Consider the following 18608-nt stretch of genomic DNA (forward strand, 5'->3'; position numbering starts at 1 on the left):
TGGTTCTGGAAAAACTTGAGGAGGTTCTGAAGGAGGAGCAGTGGGGCTGTCAGAAAATGAGATCAAGAACTTTTTAAAAATGTGTCCAGGGATAGAGAATTGGCAAAGGACAGGTTAATTAGGTGGCAGGAGTTTGTGTGGAATAGAACATATTAGCATGGCTTAATAATGGTGTCGTGCACATTTGTAAAGTAAAAATATGAGACTTTAGGAAATTTTAAGAGTTAAATTAGGAAGATTTAATTAGGAAACTTCAAACAGCTGACAATCCATGAGAGGGTGTTAAGGTGTTGAACAATATTTTACAAATACTTGGCGCGTTGTAGGAATACCTCTTTCTGCAGACAGTTTCAGTGAACAGACTGGCGTGTAAATAAATCGGTAGCACGAGGACCCAACCAGACAGCTGCTGTTGCATTCCCTGACAGTGGCAGAGAGCAGAGAAGGCACAGATAGGAGTCTGCACCAGTCACAAGGAGCAGGAAGGAACTGGCTGCAAAATATCTTTTATGGTCTCCTAGCAACATTCCTGACGCAGAAATCCCAGCTTTTCTCCCCCCACCCCAGAACGTGCGACTTGCATTCTGATAAAGCCACGGTGCTGACTGCAGGTGAATGGTGGGCTGAGTCAGTGCAGAAACCTGCAGCATGGATAACTGGAGCAGGACTGATCGGCTGCGTGCGATAATTCATCGGTTCATATCTCGGTAAATACAGGTGAGCAGAGCTTCTAACCCGTGCTATGTGAATAGAGGTTTACGTTTGGTTGAATTTACTGGTTCATCAAAACAGGCGTCCCATTGTAAGGGAAAAGTGGGTTTGTTTTCTGACTGTTTTTGCACCTACCTGAACGAATGGTGTCGAATGTTAGAGAGGGTGAAACGAAATGGGTTGGCGGGGTGGCATTTAACCCATTAAACACCCTTCCCGGAATCTGCGTCTGATTTCTTGAGTGCGCCATTTAGACGAACCACGAAGGATTCCCCTCTTTGGAGTATTTATTACAATGATAAGGATATGAACTAGTCAATTAAAGATCCACCAGTCTTAATAACTCCGAATTGTCTAATATTTAAAATATGCTTTATATTTAAAGTATAAATATATATTGTCTGTAAAGAAGCAGACTCTGAAAAAAAATCTTTAGATTCAAAATAGGAAACTAGTTATCTTGATGAGATATTTGAGGAGTACACCAGTCAGACAGCCCTCTTGACCAGAATATTCTGTTCCTTAGGATTGGAGAGCTATGAACCCACATAATGGTTACAATACGGGAGGAAGCCACATATCCCGCGGAGTTCTGTACCAGTTTTCTGCAAGAATAACTCAGCCAGTCCCATCTCTCCATTGTTACCATGTAGCCCTGCAAGAATGTTCACTACAGGCTCTTACCAAATTCCCTTTTGAAAGTCACAATTGAATCTGCTTCCACCACCGTGTGAAAGTGCATTAATCACTCACTGGGTAGTTTTTCCTTACACCACCCTTGATATTTTTGTCATTCGCCTTAAAACGATATCCCGAGCTTTTTGACCTTCTGCCAGTGAGAATATGTGCTCTCTAATCTGTCCAGATTCCTCATGATCTTGAATATCTATAGTATATCCCTCAGCTTTTCTTAAGATAACAACCCCAGCTTTCCCAATCCATTCATGTCTTGAAACTGAAGTTTCTCATTCCAGGAATAATTCTTGTAAATTTCTGTGCCTTAGAGCCAAAGTTCTAGAACTGGGCATAGTTAAAGCCAAACCAGTATTCCATCAAGTTTTACAATAACTTGCTTGCTTTTATGCTCTGTGCTTAATTTATAAAACCCAGGATCCTGTGTGCCTTTTAACCACTTTTCAATCTGGCCAGTCTCCTTAAAAGCACTCATAGCAAAAGGTGTTTCAGTATACACTGAGTTCTGCCCTTTATTTTGTATTGCCTTTCCTCATTCTTTATATTAAAATTTGTCATTGCAAACTTCACTATGTTAATCTGCTGAGTTTCTGCCCAATTCACCATGCTTTCTCTGTCCTCTTGAAGACTATCACTATCCTTCTCACCATTCACAATATTTCCAGCGACTAGTGGTAGTCAACACTTTCATGTAGCTATTTCTCCAAATTTTCAGGCAAACTTCAGGCAGCTCCAGTCAAAAACAGACAGAAACCTCATTCATAAATGCTAGTGAGACATTAAGGCCTCTAACACCAATCAGCAGCACAGCAGATGGGTGGCACAGTGGCTTGGTGGTTAGCACTGCTACCTCATAGCACCAGGGACCTGGCTTCAACTGCAACCTTAGGTGACTGTATGAAGTTTGCAATTTCTCCCCATGTTTCTGTGGGTTTCCTCCCAGAGTCCAAAAATGTGCCAGTTGGGTGAATTGGCCAAGAGAAATGCAGGGTTACAGGAATGGGGTGGTGGGTCTGGATGAAATGCTGTTCACGGAGTTGGTGTGGACTCAGGTCAAATGGCTTGTTTCTTGTTTCCACACTGTAGGGATTCTATAATTTTACTAATGTTTCATCCAGCCTCAGTACTCCTGCTCAAACATGTGGTGGAAGTCTCAACTGATAATTTTCTGAAAATTAGAGGGAGTCTCAGCTGCAATCAAGTAAGACTGGATACATGTTTCCAATTTTTTATGAATTTTGCATCTTAAAGACTTTCAACCTTAATATTTTAGTACTGTAGGTTCTATACATAAAGTACCTGCAACTCTAAGTGCTGCTTCTTTTCCTTATTGAAGCCCGTGCTGCTGTCCTTTCAGAAATTGGTGAAAATCTTCACTTTCAGTCATTATACATTAACCCACCCAATTGTCTACCACTAGATCAGCAAACTACCTACTAGGGAACACAAACAAAAACAGAAATTGCAGGAAAAAACTCTGCAGGTCTGGCAGCACCTATAAACAGAAATCAGAGTTAATGTTTCGAGTCCAGTGATCCTTCCTCAGAACTGGGGAGGATATTTTTGACTGGCAGCTCACCAACAGTTTTATAATAAAATAAACAAACTAAAATGAGTTGGGATTCACAATGATATTCATCATTCAATACCCTGATCACCTCTGGCCTTGACCATCCCATACTCTAGCCATCCTATGTCACGACCACTCTCTGACATGACCACATCCTACCCTGACCAGCTTCTTCCCTGACCATCCCATGTTCTGATCAACCCATGCCATGATCACTCCCTGCCCTGATCAACTCCTTTCTGATGCAATAAAGTTAAAATTTCACTTCTGTCTTCTAATAATTATCTCTCACTGTAATAAAAACTCTAAATTCCCCTCCAGTTTCTATTGATAATTCTGACATTGGAAATCCAAGCACTATTGTTCCGAATGTAAATGCTGGGGTCCACTGTAAGACGTCTCTAGATCAGGATGTGCTACTCCCTTTTAAATATTGCACTGCAATTTAAGAGTGCCATTTGGAAAGATCTCAGCTGCCTTAATGAAGACATAAAGTTTATTGCAGTGAGACTTGCTTCTTGAAAGAATTCCAGCATCAAGCTTATTGCTTTAGGCATCATTTCCACCATTCCTTGAAGTGTTCTGTCTGCAAAGCTTGGGTCATGTGGCAGGTCCCGATCACTGGATGGGCCCTACTTCTGCTACTCGAGAGCACGACACTTCCTTTTACCTGACAACACGGCAAGCAGCTCTCAACCTGACCAGGGAAATTCCCAGCTTGTAAAGCTGTCCTCCTCTTGCTTGATTTGGAGGTGTCAGTGTTGGACTGGGGTGTACAAAGTTAAAAATCACACAATACCAGGTTATAGTCCAACAGGTTTAATTGGAAGCACACTAGCTTTCGGTGTGACGCTCCTTCATCAGGTGTTAGTGGAGGGCTCAATCCTAACACAGAATTTATAGCAAAAATTTACAGTGTGATGGAACTGAAATTATACATTGAAAAATTGATTGTCTGTTAAGCCTTTCATCTGTTAGAATACAGTGATAGTTTCACTTCTTTCATGTGTAAATCACAAAATCTTTTTTTAAAAGAGTTACATTCACACTAGTTGCAAGCTAGTGTGCTTCCAATTAAACCTGTTGGACTATAACCTGGTGTTGTGTGATTTTTAACTCCTTTGCTTGTTCCATTGACACTGGTGATCATGATTTGACAGACTTAGGTTTTTCCCAAAGCAAGGCCTTGTAAAAATTGGCTGCACAGGTCAGGATTTGGTGTGCCTACATTTCTAGGCCTTCTGTACATTCCCACCTGACTATGGCTGGTAAATGTCAGAACTGACAGAGTTTTTCAGACCATACTTTATTAACAAATCACTAATATTTTCTTTACCCTTTCAGAATGTCTTCAGAGGTACGGTCTCTCATTTATGGCATTTTGATCAGTTATTTGCAGTATGTTTTCCTTGCCTCTCACATCATTCCTATAATGAAGTGCCTAGAACTTATAGAATACTTCAAAAGTGGCCCAGTCAAAGTTTTGTATAATTCAGAAGTCTAATTTTCCATTATATTCAGTGTTACTTTAAAATTCATAATCCAATCTGTCTTCTTGTGCACATCCATAATAAAAGTCTATGCATTTTCCATCATCTTGAATTGATAGATTCCATCATTTTAATAAGAATCTGACCATTTAGAATGTTCTTCCATTTACTATTATTTTCACATGAACAATATTTATAGCTTTGTGTGATGGCCTTGTGGAGCATTGGTCAGCATTCCCGCTTCTGAACCAGAAACTCTGGGTTCAGATCTTATCCATTACTTGATGGCCTAGGGAGGTGTGTCCATAATGAAGCTAAACAGATTGGATATTAATCTGCAAATCCTTCCAGCACAGACAGTAGGAGTTGAAAAGATTCCAGGTCAGCCATCTGATGGAAAGAATCTTGGACGCTCCATCATAGATGTTGCCACAGCACTCCGAGTGAACTGTAATATGCCACTGCCATATCACAGTTCTCTGTATTGAACTGTATATGCCATCCACCTGTCCAACAAATTAATCTATTTAAGTATTCTGTATTGTTACTCATTGTTTTTCTTGCCCTCAGTTTAGTATTACTTGCAAATTTTAATATCATTCTTTTTTGTGCCTATATTTGAATAATTTATATAAATGAAAACCAGATGAGATACCAGTGTACCTAAATTGGATGAACTGAAAAATTATCCTTTTAGCTTTTTTTAAAAATCTTTATTCTCTGAAGCGTGTTCTGCTCATTTCCATTTGGCTATATATTTTAATTTGTGTTTGACTGTCAAAGCAAACTGATTTGTAGCACAAAGTTCTCTGAAAGTGGATATATTAACCATTACACTGTATTTCATTTTGTGATTTCATCCAATTATGGTCATGATAAATAAAATTAACCAAAGAACTGCAGAAATCAGAAACACAAACAGCAATTCATGGCAAAATTCAGCAGCCCTGGCAGAATGTGTGGAGAGAAAGTAGAAAGTGATCCTTCTTCAGAACCTCATTGACAAGCAAGAATGATATTCAGTCATGGGAGGCAGTGCAGAAAAGAATTGCAGAACTAATCTCTGATGTCAAATGACTGAGCTGTGAGGAAAGGTTGAAATATATTAGGATTTTCAGCGGGAAATGAATTGTCCTTTCAAAAAACATTTAATAGGGGATCACAGAAAGCAAATCAAGAATTTGCTTTAAATCACATTGCAAGAGAAAAACAGTGGGTCACAAGTTAAAGTGAGTAAATTTAGGATCCATATCCAGAAATTCTTCTTTACAGAAATCGTGACCAAGGTAAGGACTGTACTGTCAGATTAGTGGAGGTCGAAATCCTCAGAAGTCTGCTTTTAAGTGCTGTAATATACAACCACCTTTGAAAAATGCCAAATGCATGGGCAAGGGTTATTTTCATCAAGTACTTGCAAGGCCATGATAGCAGCAGCTTTCCTGGCCAAATGTTTAGCTCTCTTGAAGATCAGCTTGGCTAAAGAATTTTATCAAACTGTAACCTCTCCTAAAAACATGCGATAAAATATAAAGCAGTAATAAAATTTGTTTTACTAATCCAAATGCTGTATCTTCCATATTTCTTCTCCCAAAATAATACACCAAAATAATGCAAATACTATTGAGGTGATGCATGAGTCTGTTCAAAATACAAAACCCAAGAAACAAGAGCAAGAATAGACTGATTTGTCAAGGCTTCTCCACCATTCAATAAGATATGGCTGATGTGATTATAGCCCTAACTCCACTTTCCTATCTGTTCCCTCAAAACACTCAATCCAATATAATCTGAATAATTCAGTCCTGCACATGCTGAATGACTACAGCACACTGGAGAAAAGAATTCCAAACAGTCAAAGAAGAAGAAATGCCTCATTTCTACCTTAAATGGGATACTCCTCATTTTGAGGAGTGCCCCCTAGTTCTAAATTCCCTCCATGAAAGGAAACATTCTCTTAACATCAAAGCAATGGAAAAAGGGGAGGAAAGTTTCACCAAGTGGACTACTCCTTTGCAGGACCAGCATGGTCTGAGTGGCCTCCTAGCTGTAACCATTCTGTGTTTCTAAGAAGCTCAACCACAGTAGTTGAATCCACAACTTCATTCAATGCACAGATTCAGCAGCTCAGAAGTGTTCCTGCCAACCAGGCAAATCTTCTTTCTTGTTATTATCAACAGGAAAGAAAGCTAATTAAGAACTAGCATGTCCAGACTACATAAGATAAGACTTGAAAGGTGATCAGATTGGCCTAGAGGATCCAGATCTAACTTTTATGGGAGGAGGCAGGCTGTGTACAAATGTGCAGCATTGATATCAAAAAGGATTGTTAACTTGATCAAACATTGGTCTGAATTGGATGATACTCACCAAAGGCCACAGTCAGGACATTCTCAGCTTTGAGTTTCACTGGACACTGTAGGGACAAGGGGCTGCCTGCCTTCCACTTTAATAGAAATTCAATTTCAGGCAGAAACATTGAAAATAAATGGAGTGAAATCTTCCCAGCTACAGCATGGGCAATGGTGAGAAAGGAGAATCACATGAAGTGCTTCTTGGCACTACGAGCCAGGAGTCCCATTTTCCAACCAAGCAGCAAGATGATTTTCTCTGTGATAAATGGTAAGAAGCTTATTAACATGCATTAACATCCTCATTATTAAGTCATGTCCCCTCACTTTTATGCAGTTTTCCATTTTCATGCCCATCAGATAGACAGTGACAATTCCCGACATGGAAGTCAGAACGATAACCTGGTGACTGCAAATTGCTCCTTGCCCCTTCAGGTTTTCAATTAGGACATGAAGCATCAATGTCTTTAGGGCATACTCCATGGACGGTGACCATGTATCCCCTGCCTACCCACACCTCCACGTTTCTCTGACAAAGCAGGTTCCCAGTTTCCTTCTGTCCCATATATCTGAGGCAGTTGACACAAATCGTGCAGAATAGCTGTAGATGTCTATAGCAGCGCACATACAGCTGGAGTTTAAGGATGGCACTGATGCCAGGAAACCTGGAAGGTGCTGGACATGTCCTGTGATGAGTGAGACGCCACAGAGGCTGACGGACAGGTGATGAGGAACACGTGAGAAGATAATGTGAGAAAACTCTCAGAGAGAAACTCTCCTTGAAACTCATTATAATTGACAATTAGCTGATTTCTGGTAAACTTTAGCCCAGAATTCCTTTCCGGAACAGTCTCCAGCAATACTTGTTAAGGGGAGGCAATTGTCTGATCGTATTATTGCTAGGCTATTAATCCAGAACCTTAGCTAACGTTCTGAGGATCCAAGTTTAAATCCTACCACAACAGATGGTCAAATTTGAATTCTTTTTTTTTAAAATGTCTGAAATTAAGTATCTACTGATGACCATGAAATCATTGTCAGGAAAAAAATCCATCTAGCTCGCTACTGTGCATCAGGGAATGAAACCTAGCATTCTCACTTGGTTTGGCTGACATGTGATGCTCAACTGCCCTCTGAAATGGCCTAGCAAGCCACTCATTTGTATTAATAGGGTGTCAGCAAAGAAATGAAAATGACTTACTACCTGGCCTGATCTAAGCACTGGCATCAACGACAGCAGAAACAACCCTGTCAACCCTGCAAAGCCCTCCTACCTAACATCTGGGAGATAGCTCTCCCAAATTTGGCACTATCTCACAGTCTAGTCAAGTAACAGCCTGTCATAGTCATATTCACAGAAACATATCTTACAGACAAGGTCCCAGACACCACCATCACTATCTCTGGATATGTCTTGTCTCACTGATAGGGCAGATCCACTCAAGATGGCATCATAGGTAGTGTCCTAGTGGTCCTAAACATTGACACCAGACACCATGAAGTCTCATGCTATTAAGTTAAATAAAGGCAAGGAAAGATCCTGCTAATTACCATATATCCGCTGATAAAAACAAATGGCCACCAGTACTGTTCCAGAATGTAGTGTGGGTACAGGACTTCAATGTCCACCACCAACAGTTGTTCAGTAGCTGACCAACTTGGTCAGGTCATAAAGGACATTGCTGCTGGACTGGGTCTGCAGCATGTGGTGATGGAAAACCATACTTGACTTCATCCTCACCAATCTGCCAGCTGCAGATGTATCTGTCCATGACAGTATTGATCAGAGTGACCATTGCACAGTCATTATGCAGAAAAAATCCCACCTTCACATTGAAAATAACCTCCATTGCATAGTGTAGCACTATCACTATTGTAAATGAGGCAGACTTCGAACAGATCTAGCAACTCAAGACTGGCGTCTATGAGGTGCTGTGGGTCGTCAGTAGCAGCAGAAACATACTTCAGCACAATCTGCAACCTCATGGCCTGTCAAATCCCCCACTCAACCATTAACACCAAGCCAGGAGATCAACCCTGATCCAATGGAGAATGCAGGAGACCATGCCGTGAGCAGCACCAGGCATACCTAAAAATGAGGTATCAATCTGGTGAAACTACTAAATAGGATACTTGCATATCAGCACATACAAAACTAAGCAATCACACAATAGATCAAATGTAAGCCCTGCAGTCCTGCCACTTTCTTTTGTGAATGGTAATGGATAATTAAACAACTTACTGAAGGTGGAGGCTGCACAAATATTCCCATCCTCACTAATGGAAGAGCCCAACATATCAATGCAAAAGATAAAGTTGAAGCCTCATCAAGTGATGCTCAGCATCCCCAGATGCCAGTTTTCAGCCAAGCCAACATTCCACGAGTGATTTAAGAAAACTTGTTGGTGGACCATTCAACAACCAGTAGAACTGACAACATTGTACATATTGCATTCTCTGCCCACTTGTATATTTAAATCATAATCAGTTTCTGACATCCAGCAGAGTACTCTATTTTCTTATTTAAGCAGCTGCAAACCTGCTTGAAGCAAGACAATTAAGAAGCTATTTAAAGGATTGTCTGAAAATTGAATCTACAGGGGGAATGGGTTTACAAAGTGCCAAAGTGTCATTTACTCTTTAAATGAAATGTAGCAGCTGGCTGTTGAAAATCCCTGACCTCTGAATCGTGGTGCTGACAGATAAGGTGGCAATTAACAAAGAACGAACTGCCTGTCAGAAGCAGGGCATCACATACATCTCATTCTGTGTGATCTGCTGTTGGTGAATCCAGAGATTCAGCATCAAGATAACAATTAATGCAGTGAATGCAGTGTATTCTGGTTTGGTGGTGGTGATGTGGGGGGCTCTCTTTATTCTCTGTTTTGTACCAATCACTTAAGCTGAGAACAATATCTACACAGCACAATGCAATACCTGCCAACTGTTTTGAGGCAGACAGTTTATCGCAGTCATTTTTAGTGGCCATGAATTCCACTTTTCATATTCCAATTTTCTTGAGTAGTTTTCATTTGCAGTCAGTGCAATATAGGTGGAAATCCTTGATGGTGATAAAAACATTTTCCAGCAATCCTTTATTGAATTGTGGAATTCTCCCAATCAACTATAGTAGCTTCAGCATAAAACCCAGTTATAGACATAAACAGGGTTTTCAACCATCCCCTGCCAAGTTTCTAGTGGCTGAATGGAAGAATCCACAAGTAAATTCATGATGTTCCTCAATGTCCACAGTGTGTTTTTTATATATCTTTGTTGTAACTGCACTGGTACTTCCCAGCAGAAATGCTGTATTATAACTAATGACTTTGTGTTTATTAATTGTATAGCTAGATCCGGTATTATTGTAACATCGGCAACCAAAGATGGTTAATAAAAGGGCTTTGAATTTGATAACATGTATTTACACCAACTATATTCTATTGTGTAATAATATCTGAATTTTGACTATCATTTGAGAGTTCATCATTATGTTGGGCAATCAACCAGCAATTTCAGTGTTCACTTGGAAATGTGCTGTGTGGAGAAGCACACAGCCTTACAGTGTGGCACTTAAAAATGCCAAGGGAAGTAACGCTTTGTCATTTGTATAGTATCTTTTCATTCTGCTTCAATTGATATCAGGATTTTTATCAGAACTTTTAGAAATCTATATTTAAAGAAATTAGCAAAAAATATTAAGCTATCATTGTAAAAAGGAAGTTATTTTAGTTCATAGCTAGGGTGGCACGGTGGCTCAGCAGTTAGCACTGCTACCTCACAGTGCCAGGGACCTGGGTTCAATTCCCGCCTTGGGCAACTGTCTGTGTGGAGTTTGCACATTTTCCCTGGGTTTCTCCCACAATCTAAAGATGTGCAGATTAGGTGAATTGGCCATGCTAAATTGCCCGTAGTGTTAGGTGTAGGGGAATGGGTCTGGGTGGATTGTTCTTCGAAGGGTCAGTATGGGTTTGGTGGGCTGAAGACTGTAGGGAATCTAATCTAAATAAGACAGAACTGTGAATGCTAGGAATCTGAAACAAAAAGTACAGGAGAAACTCAGCAGTCTGGCAGCATTGTGGAGCGAAACTAGAGTTGACATTTTGAGACCAGTAACCCTTCTTCAGATGTAGTTATTTTACTTCATGCTGTATTGTGAATAAAATGTTGCACTATAAAGAAAATAAAATGTTGCCACTAAAACAAACTCATAATTAAATCTTGTTTCTTCAAGTAATAGTACATTAATTGAAAAGAATTTTCAATACTAGGAGTTTGAAAATTTTCTAAACACAGCTCATCAGAATAGGATTTCAGAGAATCTGTTCTCTTTTACAGAAATCAGTTATAGTTTAACAAAGACACAATGGCTACGCAGTCTGTGCCGAAACTTGAAGTAAAGCTTTTCGAAGATGGACAGGACAACCCAGACAGTCAGAATGATGACCATCTGAGGAGTCTGAAAGCACTTACTCAAAAACTGAGGCTTGAAACCAGAAGACCTTCCTATTTAGAATGGAAAGCCAAACTTGAAGGGAAAGACTGGAAAAGCTCAAAGCTGGAGGACCAAGGGCTCATAATGACAAAGAAGCCTGGTGAGGAGCCCAGTAACTTCAAGAAAACACAAAGACAGTTCAGTGGGAGTTCTGTCAGCGATGGCAACTTGACTTCAGGAAAACTTAGTGGCTTTGAGAATATGGACGAAGCACTGAGCTGGCTCCGGAAGGAATTGGTAAGTTCAAACATGTTCTGTTTCCTTCTTAAGATTAAAAAGACATTCTTTTCTTTTCTGGTTCTCCTAAGGAACATTTCAGCAAAGTAGATAATATTAAGATGAACTGCTGTAATTATTTTTGCCCTGTTTTACTTCAGTTCAGTTTACTTCAGCTTTAAATGTTACTTCAATAATCTAATTACCGACTTGCCTCAAGTATTATGCTATTCATCAGTCCCTATTTTTGCCAAAAAGCTGATTGACACGTACACAGGGCTCAATAAATTTCACAGTAAAATATTTGCATCAGTGCATCATAAAAAGGATTATTTATCAGAAAAACACTGTTTACACACACCAACGCAGCAGCAACTTTGCATTGAAAGAACCCACACATTTGTAGCACGGTGGCTCAGTGGTTAGCACTGCTGCCTTACAGCACCAGGGTCCCAGGTTCGATTCCAGCTGCGGCGACTATCTGTGTGGAATTTGCACATTCTCCCCATGTCTGCGTGGGTTCGCTCCGGTATCCTCCCACAGTCCACAGATGTGCAGGTCAGGTGAATTGGCCGTGCTAAATTGCCCGTACTGCTAGGTGCATTAGTCAGAGGGAAATAAGTCTGGACGGGTTACTCTTCCAAGGGTCGGTGTGGACTGGTTGGGCCGAAGGGTCTGTTTCCACACTGTAGGTAATCTAATCTAATCTAAAGTTGCTGAGCAGTGGCCATTCATTTCAAAGCAAATGCCAAAATGGTAATGTAAATTCAAACATATCAATGGGTAGTGAAATATAAAATAAGGCTGCGTTCACGAACATCTGCATGCATGGCTTTAATAACGTGAGATAGAATACTCCATAAATGAGTTCAGCTCTAACAATGCTAAAGAAGCTTGACACCATCCAGAAACAATACAGTCTGCTTGATTGGCAACACATCCACAAATAACCATTCCCTCCACCTCTGATACACAGTAGCAGCAGTGCACCGTTGATAAGATGCAGTGCAGAAATTCACTAAAACTCCTTTGACAGCACCTTCCAAACCCAAGACCACTGCCATCTTGAAGGGTAAGGACAGCAGACACATGGGGGCACCACAAGCCACTCACCATCCTGACTTGAAAATATAACCCAGTTCTTTCAGTGTCACTGGATCAAAAGCCTGGAACTCCTTCCTTAATGGCATTATGGGCATACCACTGCCAACCCTCTTGAAGATAGAGTGCTACTCACCCTGGACCAAACCCCTGGCCCCCATTACACTGCTCCCACCCATGTTTTCCCATGTCACCCCTTTGCAAATCTTGCTGCCCCCTCCCCCCACAGTGGTATTGCTGCCCTGCTGACCCTGAAGCCCCAATCCCCAAGATTGACCTGCCACACTGTCCAGGTAAAAATGAGGACTGCAGATGCTGGAAACCCGAGTCTGGATTAGAGCAGTGCTGGAAGAGGTCAGGCAGCATCCAAGGAGCAGGAAAATCGATGTTTCAGACAAAAGCCCTTCATCAGGAATAGAGGGTCTACTCCTGATGAAGGACTTTTGCCCGAAATGTCAATTTTCCTGCTCCTTGGATGCTGTCTGACCTGCTGTGCTTTTCTTGCCACACTGTCCTGCAGCAGAGGCCATACGCTCCACCTCCCTTTAGTTTCTATGGACAGATCCAACAGACTGACTGTGGCCACTCCCTTGAGTGACAGAATCAGACATCCACGGGCAAGGTGTGCCCAGAACCCTGTTTGCTGCACATATTTTCCCACAACATGTTAGCCCAACCTACGAACATGTTGCTACAAAGCCAAAGGACTCACCCACTTCCCAGACTGCAGAGAGACAACTGCTGACCAGTAAAACACTGACCAGATTCCTTACCATGGCCAATTCCCTAGGCTGGTATCCGGGTCTATTCTTGACTTAATGTGCCAGAAACTCCCGTCTCCATGTAATTCAATAAGGATCAGTCCTCTAAGATTTTGAAACATGGCTATCTACTTGCAGCATGTTTGCTGCATAACCTCTGGTACATGACACAGGTCTGAGATTAATGTAGCGAAGTGCTATACAGCAATATGTGCAGCCCCCCAGGCTGAGAATTGCTTATTTTTGTGACTGCACTAATTGGCACAACAAGGCAAGGCAGAGATGGCATGAGCAACATTCCCCTAAACTGTACAGCTTCTCAGCCACTTGGAGATTTTTTTACACATCAATCTGTGTATTGGCATCCAGATCCAGAAGCTGCTGATGCATATGGTCCTCAGGATTCTATGCATCAACATGAAAATTAGAGGAAATGTATGCTATGAGCATGCATGTGGATTCTAAGTGAGTGAGGGCTAAGATGTAGTCTGATCCAGTCTGCAAGCTGGTGCCTATCCGTGCATGCAAAGTGTCAATGGCGTTCGATGTCAGTTGCTGATGAGCCCTACAGTTCAAGTCTGTGTATCCAGAGCATTCTGCCAATGGGTATTGCAAGTGGCAGTGTGATGCTTTTCAGAGGGTCGGTGTAGACATGATGGACCAAATGGCTTCCACACTATAGGGATTCTATGATTCTGTGACTGAGGGTCAGGCCTCCTCCACTCAGTAATAGAGTAGTGGAAGAATGCCCTTCAAGACATGCTGCAAGTCTGCATGTAAGTAAGGCTTACTGCAAGTAAGCCTATAAAGATTGAAGATGGGCACCGAATCGAGATAAGTTCCACACATTTTTGGTAGGGAGGAAATAAGGTGCCCCAGAGATGGGTGGGGCTGGCAGGGGGTATTGGAGTCAAGAGTGCAATGCTGGAAAAGCACAACAGGTCAGGCAGCATCTGAGGAACAGGAAAATCGACATTTTGGGCAAAATTCCTGATGAAGGGCTTTTGTCCAAAATGTCGATTTTCCTGCTGCTCGGATACTGCCTGACCTGCTATGCTTTTCCAGCACCAGGTTCTTGACTCTAATCTCCAGCATCTGCAGTACCCACTTTCGCCTGGCAAGGGATATTAACTGAAGTAGCATGTTTTATAAGGGAGGCACAAATAGTCAAAACTTTGTATGGGTGGATATGCAGTGAGTGCATTTCTTAAAGGGTTGCCCACAATATGCACAAGGTCTCCACAAAAGGATAAAAAATGGCATTCTCACTTGTGGCATCTCTCATGGTTTTATGACAGTGGACGTCTTAAGTGGGCAATAGCTGACCATGTAAGGACCTCATTAGACCTAAGGGCATGAAAACTAATGGATACCTTACCCATTCCTCGTATTCTCTGGTGGGCAGGAAGTGGTGATGTACCAGTATGACATATTTTACAAGCCTCCTTTCCCTCACACCCTGAAAACGCACGCATCGGCTGGGACTATAAAATCCAGCCTGTACATTTTCACAACCTTATTAATGCAAACATTTCGTCATATTGATTTGTGTCCCATCAATTAAAACTGATGTGAATTTGCTTTCTATTAAATTGATGCCAAATATTCATAAAAACTATAATTCAGCTACATTTCAACCAATCATTTTTTAATCATTCAGCAGATGTCCTTGCTATTGGCTGGCCCATTATCTATTGCCCATCCCTAATCACTCTTGAAAAGGTCATGATGAGTTGCCTCCTTGAACCATTGCAGTACATTTGGTGTTATGTGTGCTATTGCCAGGAGGAGGGGTGTGGGTGGGTAGAGTTTCAGGACTTTGACCCAGCGACACAAAAGGAACAGCAATATGTTTCAAGTCAGGATGTTGAGAGGCTTAGAAGGGACCTTGCAGATGATGATAGTCTCATGTATGTGCTGCTCTTATCTTTCAAAATTGTAGTGGTCTTGTGTTTGGAAAGTGCTTTCTAAAAAGCCTTGGTGATTTCTACACTGCGTCTTTTAAATGGTGCACACCGCTGCTAGTGTGTTTCGATCGTGAAGGAAATATATGTATTGGGGCTTTGGGGATTCAGGAGGCATGTTACTAGCTACAGGATCCCTAGCAACTGACCTGCTGTTTTAGCCATAGTGCTAGATTTATATGGATAGTCAAGTTCTGGTCAATGGTAACCCCCAGGATGTTGATAGTGGAGGATTCAATGATGGTATCATCATGGGGAAGTGGTTAGATTACTCATTTTGGAGATAGTCACTGCCTGGCATTTGCGTGGTATGAATGTTACTTAGCAGTTATCAGCCCAAGCCTGATATTGTCCAGGTCTTGAAGTGCCAGAACATGGATTGCTTCAGTGTCTGAGGAGTTATAAGTGGTGCTATACATTATGCAGCCATCATAGAATCCCTCCACTTTTACCTTAAGATGGAGGAAAGGTCATTTTTGAAGCAGCTGAAGATGGCTGGGTCAAAGGACACTACCCTGAGGAACTCTGGGTGAGTTGTCCTGCAGATGAGATGATTCATTTCCAACAAACATAACCTGAAAAAAAATCTTGAAGGATCTCAAGACCTGAAGACAAAAGGCATCATCAGTCGATGAACAGTGACATTGGGATAATTTAATGAATTTGAATATAGGCAAGGATAATAGACAGCAAACTGTTTGGAAACAATGAGGGTATGGAGTAAGAGTTCGATCATTCCAAAAAGGAGTAAGTTTATTCAGATGAGTGAATACTTGTATTTGGTTCCACATACAAGACTGATGAATCAATAGAAGGATTGACAGTTAGTGTTTGGCCTTACTGTTCAATTAAACTGCCCACCTTTAAAAATCACACAACACCAGGCTATAGTCCAACAGGTTTAATTGGAAGCAGTAGCTTTCGGAGCGCTGCTCCATCATCAGGCGGTGGTGGAGAACACAATTGCAAGACAGAATTTATGGCTAAAGTTTACAGTGTGATGTAACTGAAATTATACATTGAAAAATACCTTGATTGTTTGTTGAGTCTTTCATCTGTTCGAATACCATGATGATTTCATTCTTTCATATGTAAATCACAAAACCTTTTTTTAAAAAGTTGCATTCTCAGGTTAACTGCAACAATTGGTGTTAGCCAAACAATATGTTGAAGGTGTTAGCCCCCTGTGTTCTCTGTCTGTGCCATAATGTTTAGACTGATTCTAATCTAAAAAGTGAGTTAACAGAGTCTAATATGAATGCATGCAGTTTTTGAGCAAAGTACAATGTAACTCTGCAAATATAAATTCATCCCACAAACATATATGTATATGTGTGCATGTGGATTTGTGTCTGTCTGTCTGTCTGGGGTGGGGGTTTGTGAGTGTGAGAGAGAGTGTGTATGTGAGTGTAGAATGTCTAAGTCTGTGAGGGGTGAATGTGTGAGTGTGGGAGTGTGTGTGTATGTGTCTGAGGTGGGGAGTTGTGAGTGTCTGTGGGAGAGTGTATATGTGTGTGCGTGAGTGTAGAATGGTCTAAGTCTGTGAGAGGATGCATGTGTGAGTGTGTGTGCCTTTAAGGGTGTGTGTGCGTGTCTGTATGTACGTGTGTCCGTGTGTATGTGTGTGTGTGTGTATGTATAGTGCAATGGTGGTCACCCGTAGTGTGACATGAACCCAAGGTCCCGGTTGAGGCCCTCCCTATGGGTACTTAACTTAGCTATCAGCCTCTACTCGGCCACTGTTTGCTGCTGCCTGTCCCGAAGTCCGCCTTGGAGGATGGTCACCCGAAGGTCCGAGGTTGAATGTCCTGGACCGCTGAAGTGTTCCCCAACTGGGAGGGAACACTTCTGTTTGTTGATTGTTGTACGGTGCCCATTCATCCACTGCCATAGCCTTTGCTCGGTTTCCCCAATGTACCATGCCTCAGGGCATCCTTGCCTGCAATGAATAAGATAGACAATGTTGGCTGAGTCACATGAGTACCTGCCATGTACATGGTGGGAGGTGTCCCCACGTGTAATGGTGGTATCCATGCCCACACTCTGACACGTCTTGCAGCACCTCCTGTGAAAGGGGTTGTATGGAGTTTTGTGATTTACATATGAAAGAAGTGAAACTATCTTGGTATTCAAACAGATGAAAGAGTCAACAAACAATCAAGCTATTTTTCAACGTATAATTTCAGTTAATCACACTGTAAACTTTTGCTATAAATTCTGTGTCTTACAATTGGGTCCTCCACAACCACCTGATGAAGGAGCAGCGCTCTGAAAGCTAGTGCTTCCAATTAAACCTGTTGGACTATAACCTGATGTTGTGTGATTTTTAAACTTTGTACACCCCAGTCCAACACTGGCATTTCCAAATCATGACTGCCCACCTTCAGTTTGATAAGGGTAAGTAGCACACAAAGCCCATTCCCATTTGAGAATGTAATCTGCCAGAGGTAAAATAGTGAATTTTAAATGACCCCAAACATACTTTTCTAAATATACTTGCTTATGGCATGGATTTTATCAAGGGTGGAAGGCCCTTTCAGCTCATCTAATTTATTCCTGTTAACAGTCCAGGCATAACTCAAGATAGTGGCCCAATATTCGATGCTTCTGCTAAGAACAGCAGTTGAGAAAATGTGCCGGTTTACTGAACTCATGTGACTCTGTTTTTGCTGCTTGTACTGATCCACAGGGTTTATTTTTAAACCAGACAGAAATGCGTCTGCAAGACCAGCAGCTGGCAAGACAACTGATGCGTCTTCGTAGTGACATCAACAAGTTGAAGATTGAACAGACCTGCCACCTTCACCAACGAATGCTTAATGATGCCACCTATGAACTGGAGGAGAGGGATGAACTGTCGGATTTGTTTTGTGACTTCCCAGTAACCAATGCCTTCACTCTATCAGCACCTCTCAAACTTATTGGCGTTACTAAAATGAACATTAATTCCAGGAGATTTTCTTTATGTTAAAAATACTGAAAGTACTGTGCACTTCAGATTGTCAGCAGTTTCTCTTTGGAGATGACTACAGTAAGCTTCAGAAGTACAGAGAAAGTAATCTGAATTATTTCTTTTCTATGCTTTTATTGCCTGTTTTTTGCAATTTTGTTGTTTCCTTTTTATTCTCCCAGCCTTTTCTGAGCACAACTGTTGCTGTTGTATCGGACCATGTGTAATGGAAACACTCCAAATAGGGTAACTGCAGGCTATTTGACCACAAAGTCCGATCTCCTCCAATATAAGAGTAAAGGCTCTCATCAT

The 18608-nt window shown here is 41.4% G+C and overlaps 1 protein-coding gene across 1 annotated transcript; it reads left to right on the forward strand.

Moving 5' to 3' along the window:
* Positions 1-639: 639 nt before the first annotated feature.
* fam167aa (family with sequence similarity 167 member Aa) lies at positions 640-18317 on the forward strand. Its single transcript, XM_060821267.1, has 3 exons — positions 640-717; positions 11148-11541; positions 18054-18317. Exons 2-3 carry the CDS (start codon positions 11176-11178, stop codon positions 18315-18317), a joined length of 630 nt encoding a protein of 209 aa, XP_060677250.1. The 5' UTR covers positions 640-717; positions 11148-11175.
* Positions 18318-18608: the final 291 nt, after the last annotated feature.

The sequence above is a fragment of the Hemiscyllium ocellatum genome, chromosome 3 (assembly GCF_020745735.1).
Source record: "Hemiscyllium ocellatum isolate sHemOce1 chromosome 3, sHemOce1.pat.X.cur, whole genome shotgun sequence".
In the NCBI taxonomy this organism is placed as follows: Eukaryota; Metazoa; Chordata; class Chondrichthyes; order Orectolobiformes; family Hemiscylliidae; genus Hemiscyllium; species Hemiscyllium ocellatum.

What these genes read in the sequence shown, in the direction of transcription:
- fam167aa (XM_060821267.1), top strand. Translation starts at nt 11,176, where the DNA reads ATGGCTACGCAGTCTGTGCCGAAACTTGAAGTAAAGCTTTTCGAAGAT. An exon ending in GCTGGCTCCGGAAGGAATTG is followed by an intron (nt 11,542 to 18,053) that starts GTAAGTTCAAAC and finishes TTTTTAAACCAG; the next exon opens with ACAGAAATGCGTCTGCAAGA.